At 46.6% G+C, this 21,559-nt stretch overlaps 1 protein-coding gene across 1 annotated transcript in view; it reads right to left on the bottom strand.

Annotated features, from left to right (window-relative positions):
- The window catches only part of TLE2 (TLE family member 2, transcriptional corepressor), a 46,374-nt gene that overhangs the window by 19,957 nt on the left and 4,858 nt on the right, over positions 1 to 21,559 (bottom strand). Inside the window, exons 6-10 of the mRNA XM_015824637.2 lie at positions 21,002 to 21,197; positions 17,455 to 17,471; positions 14,387 to 14,488; positions 11,777 to 11,821; positions 1,248 to 1,388 (exon numbers count right to left, since the gene is read on the bottom strand). Coding sequence (XP_015680123.1) covers positions 1,248 to 1,388; positions 11,777 to 11,821; positions 14,387 to 14,488; positions 17,455 to 17,471; positions 21,002 to 21,197 — 501 coding nt within the window. The remainder of the gene's footprint in view (positions 1 to 1,247; positions 1,389 to 11,776; positions 11,822 to 14,386; positions 14,489 to 17,454; positions 17,472 to 21,001; positions 21,198 to 21,559) is intronic.

The raw sequence follows: 21,559 nt of genomic DNA, 5'->3' as shown, positions 1-21,559 counted from the left end.
CAGCCCCTGAGATACTGGAAGACTGCTATCATGTCCCCCCTCGTCCTTCTCTTCATTAAACTAGACATACCCAATTCCAGCAACCGTTCCTCATATGCTTTAGCCTCCAGTCCCCTAATTATCTTTGTTGCTCTTCTCTGCACTCTTTCTAGAGTCTCAGCATTTTTTTTACATTGTGGTGACCAAAACTGGATGCAGTATTCCAAGTGTGGCCTTACCAAGGCGTTGTAAAGTGGTATTAATACTTCACGTGATCTTGATTCTATCCCTCTCTGAAGGTCTCTGGCAGAAGGGGGGGGGACCGGGGCAAGCGCCAAGGCATGGTCCATTTCTTCATTCCTCACAAAGGGTGACCCCTCCCCAGCATGCACCCAGAGGGCGGGGCCAACACAACAGGGGCTGGTTCCTTGCTGTTTCTGGACGGCCTTGTGGAGCTAAGACTGAATGCGTTTCAGCATAGATATGGCCACCACAAAATTGTACATTGGCTCCCGGCTGGCCTGGGCCAGGGCCAAGGCAGTGGGGGCCGTTCCCTCACTGTTTCCAGGATGGCTTCGCAGGCCACATGAAACCACTTCGCGGGGCGCATCTGGCCCCCGGGGCCTTGTGTTTGACATGTCTGGTATAAAGGGTTGGGACTGGACCTGATTGATTTGCCACTGGCCTATAGCTGTCCTTTGGAATCTGCTATGCCATGTGGTCCCCAATGCAATGGGTTATTAATGTAAGTGACGTTGTGTTATTATGCACGCTATGTTCCAAAGTATTAGAAAAATAAACCTCTGAATCTTAAAGTGAGAATTATTGTTTTGTGTTGCTGTCTTGTCTTTTCCATTGGGTTTTTCCATGACACATCCTTCCGAGGACGGTAAAATGAGGATCCAGATTGTTGAGGCTGACTCTATAAACCACTTAGGGGGGAGCTGTAAAGCACTGTGAAGCGGTATATAAGTCTAAGTGCTATTGCTAAAGGGTAAATCAGCTATCCATTCAAGGAGGAGGGGGGAGTCGTGTAGACCAGGGGTCCCCAACCCCCGGTCCGTGGACCGGTACCAGGCCGCAGCATGCCAGCAACCGGTCCGCACAAACAAGCAAAGCCCCATCTGTGGGATGCAAGCAGCACACAAAACCACGTGGTCTCCGGTCCGTGGAAAACCTTTCTCCATGGAACCGGTCCCTGGTGCCCAAAAGGTTGGGGACCTCTGATGTAGACACAGCCAATGAGTTGTAACCACCCTTCTACTTACCAAATTCGGGTCCTTGCCTTTGACAGGTGTGGTGCTGCGACTGGATGCCAGCGAGGCTGGACTGTTCGTAAAGCCCCTTTGGCTGGGCAGGAGTTGGGCAGCCGAGGCGCACAGCGGGCTCCCGTGCTCAGAAGGAGGGTCCTGGAAGAGGGGGAAAAAAAAAGATTTCATTCCTTCAATTTTGTCGAGATATTGGGCATAATAGGGAAACACTGCAAAAAATAGAAGTAGAGATTTAAAAACAAAAGATTGGATTGAGCCACTGTAAGAATGACAAGCCGACAAAGACACCGAACCTCATACAGATAGTCCTCAAGTTACATCCATTTGTTTAGTGACCGTTCGAAGTTAAAATGGCGCTGAAAAAAGTGAAGACCGTTTTGCACACTTACGACCGTTTGCAGCATCACGTGATCAAAATTCAGCTGCTTAGCAACTGACTCAGATTTATGACGGTTGCAGTGTCCCGGGATTATGCAATCACCTTCAGACGAGCAAAATCAATGAGGAAGGCAGATTCCCTTAGCAACCGTGTAGCTAACTTAACAATTAGAGCAATTCACATAACGACTGCGGCAAGAAAGATCATAAAATGGGGCAATACTCACTTAATGACTGTCTTGCTTAGCAACGGAAATTTTAGGCTCAGTTGTGGTCATAAGTTGAGGATACTTACAGTATTTTATTTTTTTTAATTGTGTCCTATTCNAAGGCAGATTCCCTTAGCAACCGTGTAGCTAACTTAACAATTAGAGCAATTCACATAACGACTGCGGCAAGAAAGATCATAAAATGGGGCAATACTCACTTAATGACTGTCTTGCTTAGCAACGGAAATTTTAGGCTCAGTTGTGGTCATAAGTTGAGGATACTTACAGTATTTTATTTTTTTTAATTGTGTCCTATTCTCGGATACTGCCTGGACAGTTTCCCTGACAAAAGGTTTTCAGAAGTTGTTTGCCATTTTCTCTTTCTTGGGGCGAAGAGAAAGGGACTGGCTCAAGATCAAGCAGCTGGCTTTGTTCCCAGGGCAGGACTAGAACTCCCAGTTCTCCCAGTTTCTAACCTGGTGCCTTCACCACTATGCTGAACTGGCTATTGGTCTAATACCAAGATGCACTAAAACCATCTAGGCCAGGGGTAGGCAACCTTGGCTCTTTTATGACCGTGGACTTCAACTCCCAGAATTCCTGAGCCAGCATGGCTCAGCTTGGAAGCCTCTCCCTTTCCCCTCAGCATGGCTGGCTCAGGAATTCTGGGAGTTGAAGTCCACGAGTCATAAAAGAGCCAAGGTTGCCTACCCCTGGTCTAGGTGTATCTATCGTCTGTCTGTCTGTCTGTCTGTCTGTCTGTCTATCTATCTATCTATCATCTAGGTCAGGGATAGGCAACTTTGGCTCTTTTATGACTCGTGGACTTCAACTCCCAGAATTCCTGAGCCAGCATGGCTCAGCTTGGAAGCCTCTCCCTTTCCCCTCAGCATGGCTGGCTCAGGAATTCTGGGAGTTGAAGTCCACGAGTCATAAAAGAGCCAAGGTTGCCTACCCCTGGTCTAGGTGTATCTATCGTCTGTCTGTCTGTCTGTCTGTCTGTCTGTCTGTCTGTCTGTCTATCTATCTATCTATCATCTAGGTCAGGGATAGGCAACTTTGGCTCTTTTATGACTCGTGGACTTCAACTCCCAGAATTCCTGAGCCAGCATGGCTCAGCTTGGAAACCTCTCCCTTTCCCCTCAGCATGGCTGGCTCAGGAATGCTGGGAGTTGAAGTCCACGAGTCATAAAAGAGCCAAGGTTGCCTACCCCTGGTATAGGTCAGCTTCTCTCTCGCCATGCACATATATACATAATCCAAACTAGACTGTGTAGTGTCTCTGTGTCATATATGTGGGTGTATGCATAATTCTGTATTTATTTTTGTCATATTTACGTAGTGTGTACTGGAGGTGGTGGCCCTTTGACAGCTGTCTGCCACGAAATTTCATTTTAATGTATGCCGATCAGCGTACGTTCAAAATGACAATAAAGTATTTATTCTATTCTTCTTTGGCAGCTTTAAGATGGGTGGTCTTCAATTCCCAGAATTCCCCAGCCACCGGTGGGAAATGCACAATATCCACTGCCAAAATGGTAACAAGGATCGAATTTAGCCCTTTTCTTCTCGTTTTTCAAAGGAATTCTCAGTTGAACTCAAGTTGCATGCAATATTAGTTGAGGCTGCAATTTTAGGTGGCGACTGGAGGCTAAAAAAACATACGGAGAAGGATTACAAGAATTGGGGATGTCTAGTTTAACGAAAAGAAGGACGAGGGGTGACAGGATAGCAATCTTCCAATATCTCAGGGGTTGCCCCAAAGAAGAGGGAGTCAAGCTATTCTCCAAAGCACCTGAAGGCAGGACAAGAAAAAGCAACGGATGGAAACTAATCAAGGAGAGAAGCAACCTAGAACTGAGGAGAAACTTCCTGACAGTGAGAACAATTAACCAGTGGAACAACCTGCCTCCAGAAGTTGTGGGTGCTCCATCCCTGAAGATTTTAAAGAAGAGATTAGACAATCATTTCTCTGAAATGGGGTCTCCTGCTTGAGCAGAGGGTTGGACTAGACAACCTCCCAGATCCCTTTCAACTTTATTATTCTTTTAAATAACTTTGAATGCCTCAAATAAGGTTGGGAAGGGAGGAGGGAGGGAGGGAGAGGCTGACCCTCGAATCCACCTGCCCCAAATAAATGAAATTCACTTTGGACCCTCTTAATGGTTGTAAATGCAGCCCATTAGCTGAAATGCAGTCATGTGAATGGAGTGGCTGGGGGGGGGGGGCTGATCATGGAAATTCGCAGCTGGGTCATAAGTATCCCCAGGGAGGTCCTGCAGAGGTTGAGACTCTGGAAAGAGTGCAGAGAAGAGCAACAAAGATGATTAAGGGGCCTGGAGGATAAAACATATGAAGAACGGTTGCAGGAATGGGGTAGGTCCAGTTTAATAATAATAATAATAATAATAATAATAATAATAATAATAATAATAATAATAATAATAATAATAATAATAATAATAATTGGCATTGACAAATTCGCTATTAGTCAATTGCAAAAGGCGGCCTTACTAGGAACTGCTTCCATCCTGCGACGATATCTGTAATACCATCAAACATCCACATCTGCCTATCCCAGGTCCTTGGTAAGGACTCGATAGGTAGACAAAATGCCAAATCCAGTCTGAACATCTGGCTGACTGTGCGATGATCCATAATAATNATCCACAGGCCTCCATCCGCAAGCAACCCATTTTCTCTTCCAACCCGGCATTTGAGAAAACCTCCGAAAAACATCTCTTGGTGTCTTGCCGGCTCTCACGCCTCGCTCCCTCTTCCCAGCCAACCCCCGATTGCCGCTTTAATGCCTATATTAAGGTTTCTTTTCTCGGTTTTAATCATTCCAGATTCTCTCGGGACCGACGGGGAGAAAATGTTTTCGACACATTTCTGCAGAATGCAAAAAGCGACGTTATTTTCCTTTCCTTTCCTTTTTTGCAGAAATCCCAAAGAAATCCAACGTACCACGCTGGTTTCTCGCCTTTTTGGAGGAAAAAGGTCAATCGCCAATGGTCAATCCCTAGCTATGTTCCCGCAGGTGCATATAATAGTAGTAGTAGTAGTAGTAGTAATAGTAGTAATAATAATAATAATAATAATAATAATAATAATAATAATAATAATAATAATAATAATAATAATAATAATTGTAAGCAAAAACTGGTGGGATCATAAAATAGAGAAAGTCATAGAAAATGATAAAATTAAACTGCTCTGGGACTTCAGAATTCAAACAGACAAGCACCTGCAACATAACACCCCGGACTTAACAGTTGTCGATAAGAAAGGCAAAAAAGTCTGGATAGTGGACGTGGCAGTGCCTGGAGACCACAGAATAGACGAGAAAGAACTGGAGAAGATAACAAAATACAAAGACCTACAAATAGAAATAGAAAGACTGTGGCAAAAGCAAGCAAAGGTAGTACCAATAGTAATAGGCGCCTTGGGTGCAATCCCAAAACAACTGGAGCACCACTTGAACACCATCATCGGCACTGACAAATTCGCCATCAGTCAATTGCAAAAGGCGGCCTTACTAGGAACTGCTTCCATCCTGCGACGATATCTGTAATACCATCAAACATCCACATCTGCCTATCCCAGGTCCTTGGGAAGGACTCGATAGGTAGACAAAATGCCAAATCCAGTCTGAACATCTGGCTGACTGTGCGATGATCCATAATAATAATTATTATCTGTAATACCATCAAACATCCACATCTGCCTATCCCAGGTCCTGGGTAAGGACTCGATAGGTAGACAAAATGCCAAATCTAGTCTGAACATCTGGCTGACTGTGCAATGATCCACAACAACAACAACAACAACAATAATAATAATAATAATAAAGTTGGAAGGGACATTGAAGGTCATCTAGTCCAACCCCCTGCTCAGGCAGGAAACCCTATACCATTTCAGACAAATGGCTGTCCAGTCTCTTCTTAAAAACTTCCAGTATTGGACCATTCACCACTTCTGGAGGCAGGTTGTTCCACTGGTTAATTGTTCTTTCAGGAAGTTTCTCCTTAGTTCTAGGTTGCTTCTCTCCTTGATTTAACCAGGTTAGATAAAAAAAAGAGCTGATAGTGGCTCTATCCATTGGTTGGTTTTAACTCTGGTTAGTTCTAGCTTTTCGGTGGCTTAGCTGGATATGTTATAATCCAGATCTTTGGGCGTGATTCATGAATTGTGCACAGCCAGGAAAAGAGGTTAACTCAATGTTTACCGAATCATGGATTAGAAGGAGCCTCAGAGGTCATCTAGTCCCACCCTCATTGCTCAGTGCAACATTTAATCAATTAATCAGAATAGACCTGGAAGTGGCTGTCCAGCCTCTTCTTAAAAACCTCCAGTGATGAAGCACCCACCACTTCTGAAGGCAAGCCGTTCTTCCACTGATTCATTGTTCTCAATTAACCAGTGGAATTAAACTTAATTAAGATAATTAATTAACCATCTACAATTGTTAATTGTAGATCCCACTTCAGGTAGTCCACAATTTACGACAATTGGGACCGGAATTTGCATTGCTAAGCAAGATATGTTTGTTAAGGGAGTTATGCCCAATTTCATCATCGTTTTGCCACCATTGTTAAGTGAATCAGTGCAGCGGTTAAATGAAACATGCGGTCGTAAAGCGAATCGGGATTCCCTCCTTTGATTTTGCTTGTCGGAAGCTGGGTGGGAAGGTTGCAAACGGCGATCATGTGACCCCCGGGATGCTGTAACCCTTGGAAATACATGCCGGTTGCCAATTTTGATCATGTGACCGCGGGGAATGTTGCAACGGTCATAAGTGCAAGGACTGGCCGTAAGTCACTGTATTCAGGGCTGTTGCAACTTCAAACGATCGCTAAAGGAATGTATGTAGGGAGAATTTTCAAACAGAATAACGGAGGTCTTCTAGTCCAGCCCCCTGCTCAAGCAGGAGACCCTATGCCATTTCAGACAAGTGGCTGTACAGTCTCTTCTTAAAAACCTCCAGTGATGGAGCCCCCACAACTTCTGGTGGCAAGCTGTTCCACTGGTTAATTGTCCTCACTGTCAGGAAGTTTCTCCTTAGTTCCAGGTTGCTTCTCTCCTTGATTAGTTTCCATCCGTTGTTTCTTGTCCTGCCTTTTAGTGCTTTGGAGAATAGCTTGACTGCCTCTTCTTTGGGGCAGCCCCTCAAATATTGGAAGACTGCTATCATGTCGCCTTCTTCTCACTAGACTAGACTTACCCAATTCCTGCAACCGTTCTTCCTGTATGTTTTAGCCTCCAGTCCCCTAATCATCTTTGTTGCTCTTCTCTGCACTCTTTCTAGAGTCTCAACAGTTTTTACATCGTGGTGACCAAAACTGGATGCAGGATTCCAAGTGTGGCCTTACTAAGGCATTGTAAAGTGGTATTAACACTTCATGTGATCTTGATTGTATCCCTTTGTTAAGCAGCCTAAGACTGTGTTGGCTTTTTTGGCTACTGCCACACACTGCTGGCTCATATTTAAATGATTGTCCACTAGACTCCAAGATCCCTCTCGCATTTACTGCTATTGAGCCAGGTTCCACCTATACCAGTAGTGGTGAACCTATGGCACGGGTGCCAGAGGCGGCACTTGGAGCCCTCTGTGGGCACGCACACCATTGCCCCAGTCCTAGGCCTTCAGCTGAGTTTTATAAAACCTTTTCGCTTTAGGCCTCCGCTGCCGTGTACAAAAAATAAAAGTTCAATCAGTCAATTTCAACTTCTCGCGGGGAAAAAAAAGGTCTTGCAAAGTTGGAATTGATTGATTGAACTTTTTAGTCCCACCCAGTCTACGGTTACGACCGCAGCCACGGCTACCCAATGGGCCACAGCCACCCAATGGGCCACACGCACCCGGCACCCGACGATGCATAAGTGGGGTTTGGGTTGCAGTTTGGGCACTCGGTCTCTAAAAGGTTCGCCATCACTGACCTATATTATACTTCAGGGGTGTCAAACCCGCGACGTATCGTGACTTTTTCCCCATTGCCGGCAATGGGGTGGGCACAGTTTCGGCATGGGTCGGCAGTTTGACATCCCTGCTATACTTGTACATTTGATTTTTCTTGCCTAAGTGTAAAGCCTTACTTTTGNATCCACAGGCCTCCATCCGCAAGCAACCCATTTTCTCTTCCAACCCGGCATTTGAGAAAACCTCCGAAAAACATCTCTTGGTGTCTTGCCGGCTCTCACGCCTCGCTCCCTCTTCCCAGCCAACCCCCGATTGCCGCTTTAATGCCTATATTAAGGTTTCTTTTCTCGGTTTTAATCATTCCAGATTCTCTCGGGACCGTCGGGGAGAAAATGTTTTCAACACATTTCTGCAGAATGCAAAAAGCGACGTTATTTTCCTTTCCTTTCCTTTTTTTTTTGCAGAAATCCCAAAGAAATCCAACGTACCACGCTGGTTTCTCGCCTTTTTGGAGGAAAAAGGTCAATCGCCAATGGTCAATCGCTAGCTATGTTCCCGCAGGTGCATATAGTAGTAGTAGTAGTAGTAGTAGTAGTAGTAGTAGTAGTAGTAGTAGTAGTAGTAGTAATAATAATAATAATAATAATAATAATAATAATTGTAAGCAAAAACTGGTGGGATCATAAAATAGAGAATGTCATAGAAAATGATAAAATTAAACTGCTCTGGGACTTCAGAATTCAAACAGACAAGCACCTGCAACATAACACACCGGACTTAACAGTTGTCGATAAGAAAGACAAAAAAGTCTGGATAGTGGACGTGGCAGTGCCTGGAGACAGCAGAATAGACGAGAAAGAACTGGAGAAGATAACAAAGTACAAAGACCTACAAATAGAAATAGAAAGACTGTGGCAAAAGCAAGCAAGGATAGTACCAATAGTAATAGGCGCCTTGGGTACAATTCCAAAACAACTGGAGCACCACTTGGACACCATCATCGGCATTGACAAATTCGCCATTAGTCATTGCAAAAGGCGGCCTTACTAGGAACTGCTTCCATCCTGCGACGATATCTGTAATACCATCAAACATCCACATCTGCCTATCCCAGGTCCTGGGTAAGGACTCGATAGGTAGACAAAATGCCAAATCTAGTCTGAACATCTGGCTGACTGTGCGATGATCCACAACAACAACAAGAACAATAATAATAATAATAATAATAATAATAATAATAATAATAATAATAATAATAAAGTTGGAAGGGACCTTGAAGGTCATCTAGTCCAACCCCCTGCTCAGGCAGGAAACCCTATACCATTTCAGACAAATGGCTGTCCAGTCTCTTCTTAAAAACTTCCAGTGTTGGAGCATTTGCAGCGTCTGGAGGCAGGTTGTTCCACTGGTTAATTGTTCTCACTGTCAGGACGTTTCTCCTTAGTTCTCTCCTTGATTTAACCAGGTTAGATAAAAAAAAAGAGCTGATAGTGGCTCTATCCGTTGGTTGGTTTTAACTCTGGTTAGTTCTAGCTTTTCGGTGGCTTAGCTGGATATGTTATAATCCAGATCTTTGGGCGTGATTCATGAATTGTGCACAGCCAGGAAAAGAGGTTAACTCAATGTCTACCGAATCATGGATTAGAAGGAGCCTCAGAGGTCATCTAGTCCCACCCTCCTTGCTCAGTGCAACATTTAATCAATTAATCAGAATAGACCTGGAAGTGGCTGTCCAGCCTCTTCTTAAAAACCTCCAGTGATGAAGCACCCACCACTTCTGAAGGCAAGCCGTTCTTCCACTGATTCATTGTTCTCAATTAACCAGTGGAATTAAACTTAATTAAGATAATTAATTAACCATCCACAATTGTTAATTGTAGATCCCACTTCAGGTAGTCCACAATTTATGACAATTGGGACCGGAATTTGCATTGCTAAGCAAGATGTGTTTGTTAAGGGAGTTATGCCCAATTTCATCATCGTTTTGCCACCGTTGTTAAGTGAATCAGTCGGGCTTCCCTCCATTGATTTTGCTTGTCGGAAGCTGGGTGGGAAGGTTGCAAACGGCGATCATGTGACCCCCGGGATGCTGTAACCCTTGGAAATACATGCCGGTTGCCAATTTTGATCATGTGACCGCGGGGAATGTTGCAACGGTCATAAGTGCAAGGACTGGCCGTAAGTCACTGTATTCAGGGCTGTTGCAACTTCAAACGATCACTAAAGGAATGGATGTAGGGAGAATTTTCAAACAGAATAACGGAGGTCTTCTAGTCCAGCCCCCTGCTCAAGCAGGAGACCCTATGCCATTTCAGACAAGTGGCTGTCCAGTCTCTTCTCAAAAACCTCCAGTGATGGAGCCCCCACAACTTCTGGTGGCAAGCTGTTCCACTGGTTAATTGTCCTCACTGTTAGGAAGTTTCTCCTTAGTTCCAGGTTGCTTCTCTCCTTGATTAGTTTCCATCCGTGGGGCAGCCCCTGAGATATTGGAAAACTGCTATCATGTCACCTTCTCACCAGACTAGACTTACCCAATTCCTGCAACCGTTCTTCCTGTATGTTTTAGCCTCCAGTCCCCTAATCATCTTTGTTGCTCTTCTTTATACTCTTTCTAGAGTCTCAGCATCTTTTTTACATCGTGGTGACCAAAACTGGATGCCGTATTCCAAGTGTGGCCTTACTAAGGCATTGTAAAGTGGTATTAACACTTCATGTGATCTTGATTGTATCCCTCTGTTAAGCAGCCTAAGACTGTGTTGGCTTTTTTGGCTACTGCCACACACTGCTGGCTCATATTTAAATGATTGTCCACTAGACTCCAAGATCCCTCTCGCATTTACTGCTATTGAGCCAGGTTCCACCTATACCAGTAGTGGTGAACCTATGGCACGGGTGCCAGAGGCGGCACTTGGAGCCCTCTGTGGGTATGCACACCATTGCCCCAGTCCTAGGCCTTCAGCTGAGTTTTATAAAACCTTTTCGCTTTAGGCCTTCGCTGCCGTGTACAAAAAATAAAAGTTCAATCAGTCAATTTCAACTTCTCGCGGGGAAAAAAAAGGTCTTGCAAAGTTGGAATTGATTGATTGAACTTTTTAGTCCCACCCAGTCTGCGGTTACCACCGCAGCCACGCCTACCCAATGGGCCACAGCCACCCAATGGGCCACACGCACCCGGCACCCGACGATGCATAAGTGGGGTTTGGGTTGCAGTTTGGGCACTCGGTCTCTAAAAGGTTCGCCATCACTGACCTATATTATACTTCAGGGGTGTCAAACCCGCGACGTATCGTGACTTTTTCCCCATTGCCGGCAATGGGGTGGGCACAGTTTCGGCATGGGTCGGCAGTTTGACATCCCTGCTATACTTGTACATTTGATTTTTCTTGCCTAAGTGTAAAACCTTACTTTTGTCTACACTAGGGGTAGGCAACCTTGGCTCTACACTGCATTTCATTTTATTAGGTAGCAAAATGTTTCATGTTCATTTTGTCATGTGTTACCGTCTGTCTTTGGGTCGGATTTGTGTGGCTTTTATCCTAGCCGGGCAGATTCCAGAGGTTGCAAATGGGTGTTTGGCCCAAGGGCAGAAAAATCCAGATGCAAATTCTCAACCGTGTTTCGTGGTTTTCTACGGAGGCAGGGAGGATGCAAACGCTTCCACATTCCCGCAGGGGTAAAGATGCACCGAGGGAGCAATAGCCCACCCAGGTCAAAAAGCCACGGCTTTCATCTCGCCCAGAAGTCAGAACGAAGCGGAAGCGCTGGCTGGCCTGACCCCCAGGATGATCCCGAAGTATAATTAAGACTTTAAAAAAGGGGGAAAGTGCATGCAAAGCTGCGTGGAGAAATAAAGCGATGGATGTTGAAACCGCCCGGAATCCAGCAGCTTTGAAGCTCCTGAATAATTTACTGTGAAAACCTCACGAGGGCTGCTCTTGCCTGCAGCAGGAGGCAAAGCTTCCCACGGAAGGGAAGGGAAGGGAAGGGAAGGGAAGGGAAGGGCTACCACCACCACTTACCTCGTCCACAATCAGGTTGCAGTCGCTCTTCTCCCCATCGCTTTCCTGCAAGGCAGCCAGGAAAAAGAAATGGGGAAGGAAGGAAGGAAGGAAGGAAGGAAGGAAGGAAGGAAGGAAGGAAGGAAGGAAGGAAGGAAGGAAGGAAGGAGCGAGGGAGGGAGGGATGAAGGAAGGAAGGAAGGAAGGAAGGAAGGAGCGAGGGAGGGATGAAGGAAGGAAGAAAGGAAGGAAGGAAGGAAGGGGAGGGAGGAAAAGAGAAAGAGGAAGGGAGGGAGGGAGGAAGGGATGGATGGATGGAGGGAAGGAAGGAAGGAAGGAAAAAGGGAGGGAGGGAGGAAAATGGAGGAGGGAGGGAAAGAAGGAAGGGAGGAAAAAGGAAGGAAGGGAGGGAGGGAGGAAAACGGAGAAGAAATGGAAGGAAGGAAGGAAGGAAGGAAGGAAGGAAGGAAGGAAGGAAGGAAAGAAAAGGGAGGGAGGAAAACGGAGGAGGGAGGAAAAGAAGGAAGGAAGGAGAAAAGGGAGGGAGGGAAGGAAGAAAGGAAGGAAGGAAGGAGAAAGAAGGGAAGGAGGAAGGGAAGGAAAGAAGGGAGAAAGGGAGGGAGAAAAACAGGAAGGAAGGAAGGAAGGAAGGGGGGAGGGAGGAAAACAGAGAAGGAATGGAAGGAAGGAAGAAAAGGGCGGGAGGAAAACGGAGGAGGGAAGAAAAGAAGGAAGGAAGGAGAAAGAAGGGAGGGAGGGAGGGAAGGAAGAAAGGAAGGAAGGAGAAAGGGGAGGGAGGGAAGTAAGGAAGGAGAAAGAAGGGAAGGAGGAAGGGAAGGAAAGAAGGGAGGAAAAGGGAGGGAGAAAAACAGAAAGGAAGGAAGGAAGGAAGGAAGAAGAAAGAAGGGAGGGAGGAAGGGAAGGAAAGAAGGAAGGAAAATCATCACTTTTGCACCATCCTTGACAGAAAGATGGACAGGAAACCTTCCCAGCTGCTTAATGGACCCCCCCTGGGTATAAATCAGTGGGGAAACCCCTGGCTCAATGTGGCCCTACTCTCTATTTTTCCAGCACAAAAAACTGCATCTCCTGGGGGGAAAAAGTAAACTATCTATGGGGTTACTAAGAGGCAGCCCCCAACTTGATGGTATCTAACCAATTAATCAAGCTGTTGGAAGTCAGTAGCAAACCCCTAATCCCCCCCCAAGTCTATTTCAAAGCAAATTAACCCTCTAATCTGATTGAAGTGAATTTGGCTCCAACTAATGAGCCTGGCTGCCCAGTGGACCTTCGGAAGACCCTGGTTCTTAATCCTAGGTTCCAATTCAGGGCTTCCCAGACATTTTCCTTCATTACTCAACACAGCTCATCAGAAAGGCTGATCCAACTTTTGACCTTGTGATTTCTTTCCTTCGGCAGCCTTGTGACAGTCGCTGAATGACCACAATGGAAGGTATAATAATAATAATAATAATAATAATAATAATAATAATAATAATAATAATAATAATAATAATAATAATAATAATAATAATAATAATAGTAAAGTTGGAATAATAATAGTAAAGTTGGAAGGGACCTTGGAGGTCATCTAGTCCAACCCCCTGCTCAGGCAGGAACCCTACCCCATTTCAGACAAATGGCTGTCCAGTCTCTTCTTAAAAACCTCCAGTGTTGGAGCATTCACCACTTCTGGAGGCAGGTTCAAGGTGACCAATTAACAAGAGTGACAGTCCTTCAAAGAGGAATCAAGGTCCAACGAAGAGAGGAACTAATCAAAGGTGGGCAACGAAGAACAGGACGGAAGTCCGCGAAGGATATAACGTCCATCAGGAGCTGAATGCTGGCGTTGACCTTTTACACTAGTACACCGTTCCCCCGGGACGTCGTTAGTATTTAGACTCGACGGTTTATACATCCTTGACTTGCAGCAGTTTGTTTAGTTACAACGGCGCTGAAAAAAGTAACGTACGCCCGTTTTTCACACAACCGTTGCAGCCTCCCCAGGGTCACATGATCAAAATCCAGACAATTGGCCACTGACTCGTATTTATGACGGTTGTAGTGTCCCAGGGTCAGGTGATCCCCTTTTGCGACCTTCTGACAAGCAAAGTCAAGGAAGGAGACGGATTTACATAACAACCGTGTTATTTTCCTGCCTGAGTAGGGGGTTGGACTAGATGACCTCTAAGGTCCCTTCCATCATCGTCATCATCATCATCATTATTATTATCTTAAGAAATGCAGTGGTTCACTTAACAACTGTGGCAAAATGGAGCAAGACTCATTTAAAACATGTTTCGCTTAGCAACGGAAATTTTGGGCTCAATTGTGGTCGTAACGTGAGGACTGCCTACAGCTTTTTTTAAAAAAAATCCATCGTAGCTTTGAACGGCTGTTCAGCAACCAATCGTGAGTCGAGAACTACTTATAATTTAAATGTCCCGGTCGTGATAGGTAACGGCTTCGTGTCTCAAAGAAAAGCACTTTTAACCCAATTTTGTGCAATTTAACCAGGTTTGGGAAGCACTGCTCTAACTGCTGCACCACACTATTTTTAGGGCTGCTCAAGCCAGACACCTGTCTTTCTTCAGGACAAAAATTCCCTCAGTGTTAAAAAGAGACACTCACATAACGCCCCACCTCTTCCTTGTCCGGCGGCTTGGCCTTCCCCCTGCTCTCTTCCTCCCGTTCTTCATCTTGCAGGCTCTCCGGAGGAGACGCAGAATCGCTCTACAGGTTGCGGAGAAGAGAAGGAGGCAAATGACTGAACGGAAACAAGCCTTGGGCAAACAGAGGTCCATTTCTGGTGCTTTGAGTCAGGGGTCTCCCACAGGGGTCTTCAAACTTGGCCACTTTTAAGACTTGTGGACTTCAACTCCCAGAATTCCTCAGCCAGCGTCCCTGGCTGAGGAATTCTGGGAGTTGAAGTCCACAAATCATCAAAGGGCCAAGTTTGAAGACCCCTGGTCTCCAACCTTGGCCACTTTTAAGACTTGTGGACTTCAACTCCCAGAATTCTCCTCAGTATGGCTGGCTGAGGAATTCTAGGAGTCGAAATCCACAAGTCTTAAAGTGGGAGACCTGCTCCAAAACATAGGACGGTGGATATATTTAATGACAAGATTACTCTCCTCCAGCCCAGTGTGCTGGCTGGGGAATTCTGGGAGTTGCTTTGCTGAAGATATGAAGTAGGGCAGGGGTCTTCAAACTTGGCCCTTTTATGACTTGTGGACTTCAACTCCCAGAATTCTCCTCAGCATGGCTGCCTGAGGAATTCTAGGAGTCGAAGTCCACAAGTCTTAAAGTGGGAGACCTGCTCCAAAACATAGGATGGTGGCTATATTTAATGACAAGATTACTCTCCTCCAGCCCAGTGTGCTGGCTGGGGAATTCTGGGAGTTGCTTTGCTGAAGATATGAAGTAGGGCAGGGGTCTTCAAACTTGGCCCTTTTGTGACTTGTGGACTTCAACTCCCAGAATTCCTCAGCCAGGCACGCTGGCTGCGGAATTCTGGGAGTTGAAGTCCACAAGTCATAAAAGGGCCAAGTTTGAAGACCCCTGAAGTAGGGCAATGTTTTTTCAACCTTGGCCACTTTAAGACGGGTGGACTTCAACTCCCTATGCTGGCTGGGGAATTCTGGGAGTTGAAGTCCACCCATCTCAAAGTGCCCAAGATTGAGAAATACTGTTCTGTTAGGTTTTTCAATCCAAAGCCCTCTCCAGCTGGTTGAATTACAACCAAAGGGTCTTCAAGCAGTTTAGCCATTGTTGGCATGGGCTGGGAATCCTGGGATCTGTAGTCTATCTTCACCAGCCTACAGCCTGTGATCACCCCTCCCACCTCAGACAGGCCAATTACATCTTTTATTTATTTATCACTAACTTCTATTATAAAAGGTTGTTTTTTTTAAATTTTCTGATTCAATGTGAAAGCCATTCAAAAACATTCACAAGACAGGAAGCAGGAATTATCAACCAATGAGAAGAATATAAAGTTAAAGCAGAACGATACAAAACCTCATGTAAAACAAAATTGTAGGCCAGGGGTCTTCAAACTTGGTCCTTTTATGACTTGTGGACTCCAACTACCAGAATTCCTCAGCCAGCGTGCCTGGCTGAGGAATTCTGGGAGTTGAAGTCCACAAGTCATAAAAGAGCCAAGTTTGAAGACCCCTGTTGTAGGCCATCCAGAGCTGCCCTGTGGGAAGATGGATGGCCAATAAATGTAATAAATAAATAATAAATATAACCTGGTCAGGTTTTTTTTCCCTGAAGTTGTGAGTTTACGGTATCTGTGTGTTTGTGTGTGTGCATGCTTTGCAGAACCAGCCACCCAAAACTTGATTCCGTTTTCTAAGCAGACGAGAAGAGACTTGAAAAAACCCAGGACTGATTATCTGAGGTTCCCCTATACTATTATTTATTAATATTATTATTATTCATCAGATTTTTATCCTACCATTATTACTTTATAAGTAACTCAAGGCAACAAACATACCTAACATTCTTTCCTCCTCTCCTTTGTCCCACCCTGTGAGGTGGGTTTGGCAGAGAGAGCATGAGTAACCCAAAGTCACCCAGCCGGGTTTTATGCCTAAAACGGGACTAGAACTCACTGTCTCCTGGTGATTGGCCCAAAATCACCCAGCTCTTTTCATGCCTAAGACGGGACTAGAACTCACAGCCTCCTGGTGATTGGCCCAAAGTCACCCAGTTCTCTTTCATGTCTAAGGTGGGACTAGAACTCACCGTCTCCTGGTGATTGGCCCAAAGTCACCCAGCTGTCTTTCATGCCTGAGGCGGGACTAGAACTCACCGTCTCCTGGTAATTGGCCCAAAATCACCCAGTTCTCTTTCATGCCTAAGGCGGGACTAGAACTCACCGTCTCCTGGTGATTGGCCCAAAGTCACCCAACTCTCATGCCTAAGGCGGGACTAGAACTCACTGTCTCCTGGTGATTGGCCCAAAGTCACCCAGCTGTCTTTCATGCCTAAGGCGGGACTAGAACTCACCGTCTCCTGGTAATTGGCCCAAAATCACCCAGTTCTCTTTCATGCCTAAGGCGGGACTAGAACTCACCGTCTCCTGGTGATTGGCCCAAAGTCACCCAACTCTCTTTCATGCCTAAGGCGGGATTAGAATTCACTGTCTCCTGGTGATTGGCCCAAAGTCACCCAGCTCTCTTTCATGCCTAAGGCGGCACTAGAACTCACCGTCTCCTGGTGATTGGCCCAAAGTCACCCAGTTCTCTTTCATGCCTAAGGCAGGACTAGAACTCACCGTCTCCTGGTGATTGGCCCAAAGTCACCCAGCTCTCTTTCATGCCTAAGGCGGGACTAGAACTCACCGTCTCCTGGTGATTGGCCTTAAGTCACTCAGTCGGCTTTCCTGCGTAAGGTAGGACTAGAACTCACCATCTGCTAGTGAATTGTCCCAAAGTCTCCCAGCTGGTTTTCATGCCTAAGACAGAACTAGAACTTACTGTCTCCTAGTGACTGGCCCAACGTCCCCCAGATGGCTTTCGTACCTAAGGCGGAACTAGAACTCATGGTCTCCCGGTTTCTAGCCTGGTGCCTTCACCACTAGACTAAGCTGGCTCTTACACACATTGTGACCCGAGGATCCGCACTTTTGGGCCACCCCAAAGGGCCCCCCCCTGTTTTCCCCAAGCATAGACACAATTTGTTAGGCTTACCCGGCTTTGTGGGTTCCCTGGAACGCAATCCGTTATTTCGGGGAAGCAAAAAGATGGGGAAAAAACATGGAATTAGGTCTTTGCAATGATAAGATCACAGATCAGATTGTGCGTGCCCACACAGGTTTGGCATTTGTGTGGCACAGGCAGAGTAAAAATGTGCCCAGAGTTGGCTTGAAATGCAACAGCATAGAATTGCTAGGGGAAAATAAATAAAATAAAAATAGAATAGAATAATAGAGTATTATTTTAATATTATTATTAAAACAGAATTTAAAAAAATAGTGTATTTTATGAAATGATTATGTTTCCACCGTCCAATGCTTACTGAGTACAGGTAGTCCTCGACTTACGGCCATAACTGAGCCCAAAATTTCTGCTGATAAGCGAGACATTTGTTAAGTTGAATTTTGTCCCATTTTACGACTTTTCGTGCCACGGTTGTTAAGTGAATCACTGCAGCTGTTAAGTGAGTAACACGGCTGTTAAGCGAATTTGGCTTCCTCATGGACTTTGCTTGTCAGATGGTCGCAAAAGGGGATCACGTGACCCCCAGGGACGCTGCCACCGTCATAAGTAAGAGTCAGTTTGCCAAGCGTCCGGATTTTGATCACGTGACCACGGGGGATGCTGAAAAGGTCGTAAATGTGACAAATGGTGACCAGCCGCTTTTTTCGGGGCCGATGTAACTTTGAACGGTCGCTAAACGGACTGTTGTAAATCGACGACCACCTATATTAGCTTTCTGTCTGCCAGGAGAGGGGGAAAGGGAAGGGAAACTGGGACACGCGGCATATTGTGAGTGTGAGACCCACTTTAAAAAAAAAAAAAGAGCATTTTCCACCTGGCATCCGAAGCGATCCTTTTTCCCAGCTCTGTGTAAAACGGTCCCTGTCTGGTCACCTAGGATCTCATCCTCACTGTAGGCCAGGGGTAGGCAACCTTGGCTCTTTTATGACTCGTGGACTTCAACTCCCAGAATTCCTGAGCCAGCCACGCTGAGGGGAAAGGGAGAGGTTTCCAAGCTGACCCATGCTGGCTCAGGAATTCTGGGAGTTGAAGTCCACGAGTCATAAAAGAGCCAAGGTTGCCTACCCCTGGCCTAGTCATACTTGGATGGGAGACCACTGAGTTAGGCCTAGTCCAGGGGTAGGCAACCTTGGCTCTTTTATGACTCGTGGACTTCAACTCCCAGAATTCCTGAGCCAGCCGCGCTGAGGGGAAAGGGAGAGGTTTCCAAGCTGAGCCATGCTGGCTCAGGAATTCTGGGAGTTGAAGTCCATGAGTCATAAAAGAGCCAAGATCGCCTACCCCTGCTGTAGGCGATCAGACCATCATTAAACCAAAATTATGGATCGCTACTGTGAGGGGAAGGCGCCTCGCCATCCAACATCACTGGTTGGGCTCCTTCCCAACTTTGGCACGGAGGTTGAAAGAAAAAGGGAGGAAAGCTTTTAGCTCCCTCCAGATTAAAGATGGACGCCAGCCAGAAAGAGCCCGGCTGGAGGGTGCTGGATGACGTCCCAGAATGCAACTGGGCCAAGAAAGCTTTTGCAAAGAGGCTTGCCAAGCAAGGCTGGCTTTGATCGGGCCTGCAGGCGAGGCAAATCGCAACCGGAGGGGGTGGGGGAAATACGGTCTCTTACACACACACACACACACACACACACACACACACACACACACACACACTCGGCCTGGGTCTGACTCTCAACGCACTGCAGGTTGTGGAGAGCCAGCTGGGCTGGCTCCAGACCACACACACACACAGGATCTCTCTCTCTGTCGCCTGTGCCTTTTGCCCAAGAGGTCTTTTGCTCACCCGTCTAGACAAGCACAAATCGGCAGGCAAAAACTACGCAACAAGCAGCGGGCAGAGATTTTGGCCAGTAAGATAGAGAGCTCTCTGTAAGGGGTGCAAAGTCTCTGAACTTAACACAAAGAGGGAGGGAGGGAGGGAGGAAGATGGGTGAACAGAAGGAAGAAAGGAAAGAAGGACAGAGGGAAGCGGTGGGTGGGTGGATGGATGGATGGATGGAAGGATGGAGAGGAGGGAGGGAGGGAGGGAGGGAGGGAGGAAGGAAGGAAGGAAGGAAGGAAGGAAGGAAGGAAGGAAGGAAGGAAGGAAGGGGAGGGAACGAAGGAAAAATAGAAAGAAGGGAAGGGGAAGGGAGTGGAAAGAAGGGGGAAGGAGAGGGGAAAGGAAGGGGAGGGAGGGGAAAGAAGGGAGGGAGGGGAAGGGGAGAGGAAGGAAAGGAAAGGAGGGAGTAGAGGGGAAGGGGAGGGGAAGGGGAGGGGAAGCAAATGGAATGGTAGGGGAAGGAAGGAAAAATAGAGAGAACAGAAGGGGAGGGAAGGGAAGAAGGAGAGGGGAAAGGAAGGGCAGGGCAGGGGAGGGGAAGGGAGGGAGGAAGATGGATGAACAGAAGGAAGAAAGGAAAGGACAGAAGGAAGGAGGGGATGGAAGGGAGGAGGGAGAGAAGGAAGGAATAGATCAAAGGGAGGGAGGGAGAAAGATGGATAAACAGAAGGAAGAAGTGGATGGAGGGTGGGTGGGAAGGAAGGAATAGATCAGAGAGAGGGAGGAAGGAATGGATGGAAGGAAGTAAAGAAGGAAGGAGAGAAGAGATGGGAGAGACAGGAAAGAAGGAGAGATAGAAGAGGAAGGAAGCAAGGAAGGAAGGAATGGACAAAGTAGAGAATAGAAGAAAAGAAGGGTAGGAGAAGGGAGAAGGGAGGAGAGGAGAGGAGAGGAGAGGAGAAGAGAGGAGAGGAGAAGAGAAGAGAAGAGAAGAGAAGAGAAGAGAAGAGAAGAGAAGAGAAGAGAAGAGAAGAGAAGAGAAGAGAAGAGAAGAGAAGAGAAGAGAGCAGTTGGAGGGGAAGGAAGGAATTTCCAATTCCACTAAAAGCACAGATTTCACATTTTGACCTCCAGACCTAAATATTAAAAACAGAGACAGGATCACCTCATCACTATTTGCAACCTTCCCAGCCATCTTCCCCACAAGCAAAGTCGAAGGAGGAAGCCGGATTCGCTTAATGACTACTTGATTCATTTAACAAATGCAGTGATTCGTTAACAACCAGCCCCCCACCCAAAAAAAGGTCATAAAATCAGGTCCGAGTCACTTAACAACCGCCTTGCTTAGCAACGCAAATTCTGTTCCCGATTGAGGTCGTAAGTCGAGAACAAACCTGCAGCCTGATTTATACCGTGCATTTCAATTAGCGATAGGTTCCTACCCACCAAACTACACCATTTCCAATAATTATTATTTATTACACTGAAATATCCCCCGACTTCCAGGGACTCTAGCAGGTCTTAAGCCAGCATAGTGTCACGTGTGAATGTTACCACAAGCAGAGATGGAGGGGGGGGAGGGCAGGAGGCATGCAAATGAAGTGGATGGGTTACATTAAAACACACCCTAGGGCGGGGCTATGCAAATATCACCCGCCCCCTTCGGATGGACGGCTTGCACCGCCAACCAGAGAGAGAGAGATTCCTCAGGTCACCCATCAATCCCCCCCCCTTTTCCCCTCTTACCTGGATTGTTTTCGGAGTCCTGCCCGGCGTTTTCTTGCTTTGCCCCAAGGATGGCCTGAGCCCCCAACGTCCCGGAGAGGGCCAGCAGCCCAGAGGCCGTGCTGACTGCAGCCAAGCTAGAAGCCTGAGACCCCAAAAGGTGTGGGGTCAAGGGAACCGGAGGGGCCTGATGGGAGAGATGTTGTAACTGCTGCTGCTGGAAAAGAAAAGAAAAAAGGAACCCCTAGGACAGGGGTCTGCAACCCTGACAACTTTAAGACTTGTGGACTTCAGCTCCCAGAATTCCTCAGCCAGCTATGCTACCACAAAGTGCCAGGGAGGGAGGGAGGGAGGGAGGGAGAGAGGAAGGAAAGAGAAAGGGGGGGGGGAAGGAAGAAGGCAGGGAGGAAGGAAGGAAGAGGAAGGAAGGGGGAGGAAGGGGAGAAAGAAAAGAGAAAGAGGAAGGGAGGGAGGGAAGGAAGGAAGGAAGAAGGCAGGCAGGCAGGGAGAGAGGGAAGGAAGGAAGGAAGGAAGGAAGGAAGGAAGGAAGGAAGGAAGGAAGGAAGGAAGGAAGGAAGG

The sequence above is a fragment of the Protobothrops mucrosquamatus genome, unplaced genomic scaffold, assembly GCF_001527695.2.
Source record: "Protobothrops mucrosquamatus isolate PMUCROS unplaced genomic scaffold, P.Mucros_1.0 scaffold2302, whole genome shotgun sequence".
Taxonomy (NCBI): domain Eukaryota; kingdom Metazoa; phylum Chordata; class Lepidosauria; order Squamata; family Viperidae; genus Protobothrops; species Protobothrops mucrosquamatus.
The sequence above is the reverse complement of the archived record's forward strand: the minus strand, read 5'-3'. Positions and strand labels throughout refer to the sequence as shown.